The sequence below is a fragment of the Lucilia cuprina genome, chromosome 2, assembly GCF_022045245.1.
Source record: "Lucilia cuprina isolate Lc7/37 chromosome 2, ASM2204524v1, whole genome shotgun sequence".
NCBI lineage: Eukaryota > Metazoa > Arthropoda > Insecta > Diptera > Calliphoridae > Lucilia > Lucilia cuprina.
This window is the reverse complement of record NC_060950.1, coordinates 15,931,433-15,933,842: the sequence shown is the minus strand read 5'-3', so window position 1 is coordinate 15,933,842 and position 2,410 is coordinate 15,931,433. Positions and strand designations below refer to the sequence as shown.

Genomic DNA, 2,410 nt, shown 5'->3' with positions numbered 1-2,410 from the left:
AGTCCCTTATGAGCCTTCACACCAACTCTCTCATGACGACTTCCTACCAATATTCTTATGTCACCCAAAGGTACTTCATTTTCTGATTTGTCTAAGAACATGTTGTTGAAAAGCAACTTAAAATGCTTTTCTTCTATATCAATACTTTTCGATAAGCTCTTTTTATTTAACTTCTTATTAAAAACAACATTTAATTTATCGTAAAACATTTAACTAGTATTATGTTGTGCCTTAATCTGTTGCACTTATCATATAACATAAGACATAGAAAACAAATGAGAAAATATTTGCAACACACTTAGCAGATGTTTACGTTCTCAGCGAATGAGACAAATACAAATTAAAACAAATAAAAGATATTAAAAAAATTTAATTTTAAATACAGAACACTTTTAATATTTAATTACAGATATTTTCCGTCGCTTTAGTGCACGCTTATTCCCAGCTGGTTTATTCAGTAGAGCTGGTGCTGACAGTGATGAAGATAATTCCAGTGAAATAGGTTTCCCCACCATCGATCCCAAAAAGGCTAACAGCACTTCGACAGTAAAGGTAGGTTGTAAATAAGATTTAAACAAAATATAGAGAAAAAAAAATTAAAAATGTAAATTAACTAGGTGGTCGATGGTCATAAAGTGGAGGTGAACGAAACCGTTTATGGTGATGAAAATAGTGTCTTCAAGGTACGTGTGGTTAACATACGCCCCTTAGAAGATGGCGAAACCGTTGAAGAAACCGAAAATAAAGACATTAAACCTGTAACCCAAGGACCCACCGCTAAAAATCCCAATGCCGAATCAAATGAATCGGAAGAGAAACGTGAACCTTTGTCAAAGAAACCCTTAGATAATGAAATTCAGGGCAATATTGATGATCCAGAGGTAAAATATTAATTTGTTTTGTTTTACTGTTTCTTTTTTTATATGTAAATTTCTAAATATTTTTCCTTAACTAAAAAACGCTTTAAGCTGTATATTGTTTTATTATTATTATTATTTTTTAATTATTTGTTTGCAAAAAAATATACTATTAATAATTTAATTATGTTTTGGTTTTCTTTGTATAATAAATAAAACTGGAATGGCAAATACATTTTGTTAAATAAATGAACGAAATTTTTGGTATGGATTCTTTTTTTTTGGTTTGTTTGTAGCTCAAGAATTTTTATAATAATAAAAAAATATAAAAATTTATTAAATTCTTAACTATAAATATGCTTTTATTCTGCTCTATTAACTATTTAATATTATATTATTTTACTATTATTTACTTACCTACATATATGTATCTTTATATACTTACTCCTTAATCTATATATTATAAATAAATATATAAAAATATAAATGATTTAACACATATGTATATTGTATAATACTTATAATCAAATAATAATAAAAAAATTTATAATTAAATAAATAAAAAAATTTTCTTTAAAAAAAAAAACAAACAACTTTTATAATTGTACATATAGAATTTTTGTATAAATTTTATTTTTTTGCAAATTTGCTTTAATTGGCTTAATTGATAAACAAATTTATCATAATTACTTTTTATTAATATTAAGCTTTCATAAACTACATACTAACACTAGTTTGGCAAATATTCAATCAATTCGATTAATTTTGTGATATATTTCAAAAGAAATTGTAAACATTTGTTGGTGAAATTTTAACAATTTTGTAAATATGTAAATATTATGTCAACAGTTAGGTGTCACTACATTAATGTAAGTACACAATTACAATTCTTACGGAAATGTTTAAATAATATTTTGTTACAAATAAGTTATAACGAATCATAAATACCCATCATTTAAACTTATGTATGTCATAAAACAAGTGTTAATTTTGCTATGTTGTCATATCTAAAGGATATTTTGACACATTTTGTTCAGAAATGTAAGTCATACCCCATTAAGAAAAATTCACTGTCGGTCCTTATTAATTTCTATGATTATTCTATGATCTTCTTTAAGTGTAAGGTAAGTCTGGTAATAAAAATGAGAAATATCTGTACATGACCTTCCATACAAAACTTCCCCTTAGACATAAATAAGTTAAGTACGCAATAATCCAAATATGAATATAAATATATAATTAAACATATAGACGCAATAATCAAAATACAAATTAGTTATTTAGGTAGGTAGTTAGATAGTAAGTTAGTTATTTAGTTAGTTAGGTAGGTAGAAAGGTAGGTAATTAGTGAGTTAGTTAGATAGGTAGTTGGTTAGTGTATAGCATAGTCTACAGTACCGTTTATAGTATTTTCTACAATCTTTTTAATAGTCAAGTCCATAGTGTAGTCTAGTCTATACTCTAGTCTAGTCTATAGTCTAGTCTATAGTCTAGTCTATAGTCTAGTCTATAGTCTAGTCTATAGTCTAGTCTATAGTCTAGTCTATAGTCTA

At 26.0% G+C, this 2,410-nt stretch overlaps 1 protein-coding gene across 1 annotated transcript; it reads left to right on the top strand.

The window, feature by feature from the left end:
• Nucleotides 1-399: 399 nt before the first annotated feature.
• On the top strand, nucleotides 400-1,041 carry LOC111679702 (icarapin-like; the record flags this gene model as incomplete). The annotated part of the gene is made up of 2 exons (XM_046948245.1): nucleotides 400-552; nucleotides 618-1,041. Coding segments are annotated over 2 exons (429 nt in total), but the record flags the coding sequence as incomplete, so codon positions are not given.
• Nucleotides 1,042-2,410: the final 1,369 nt, after the last annotated feature.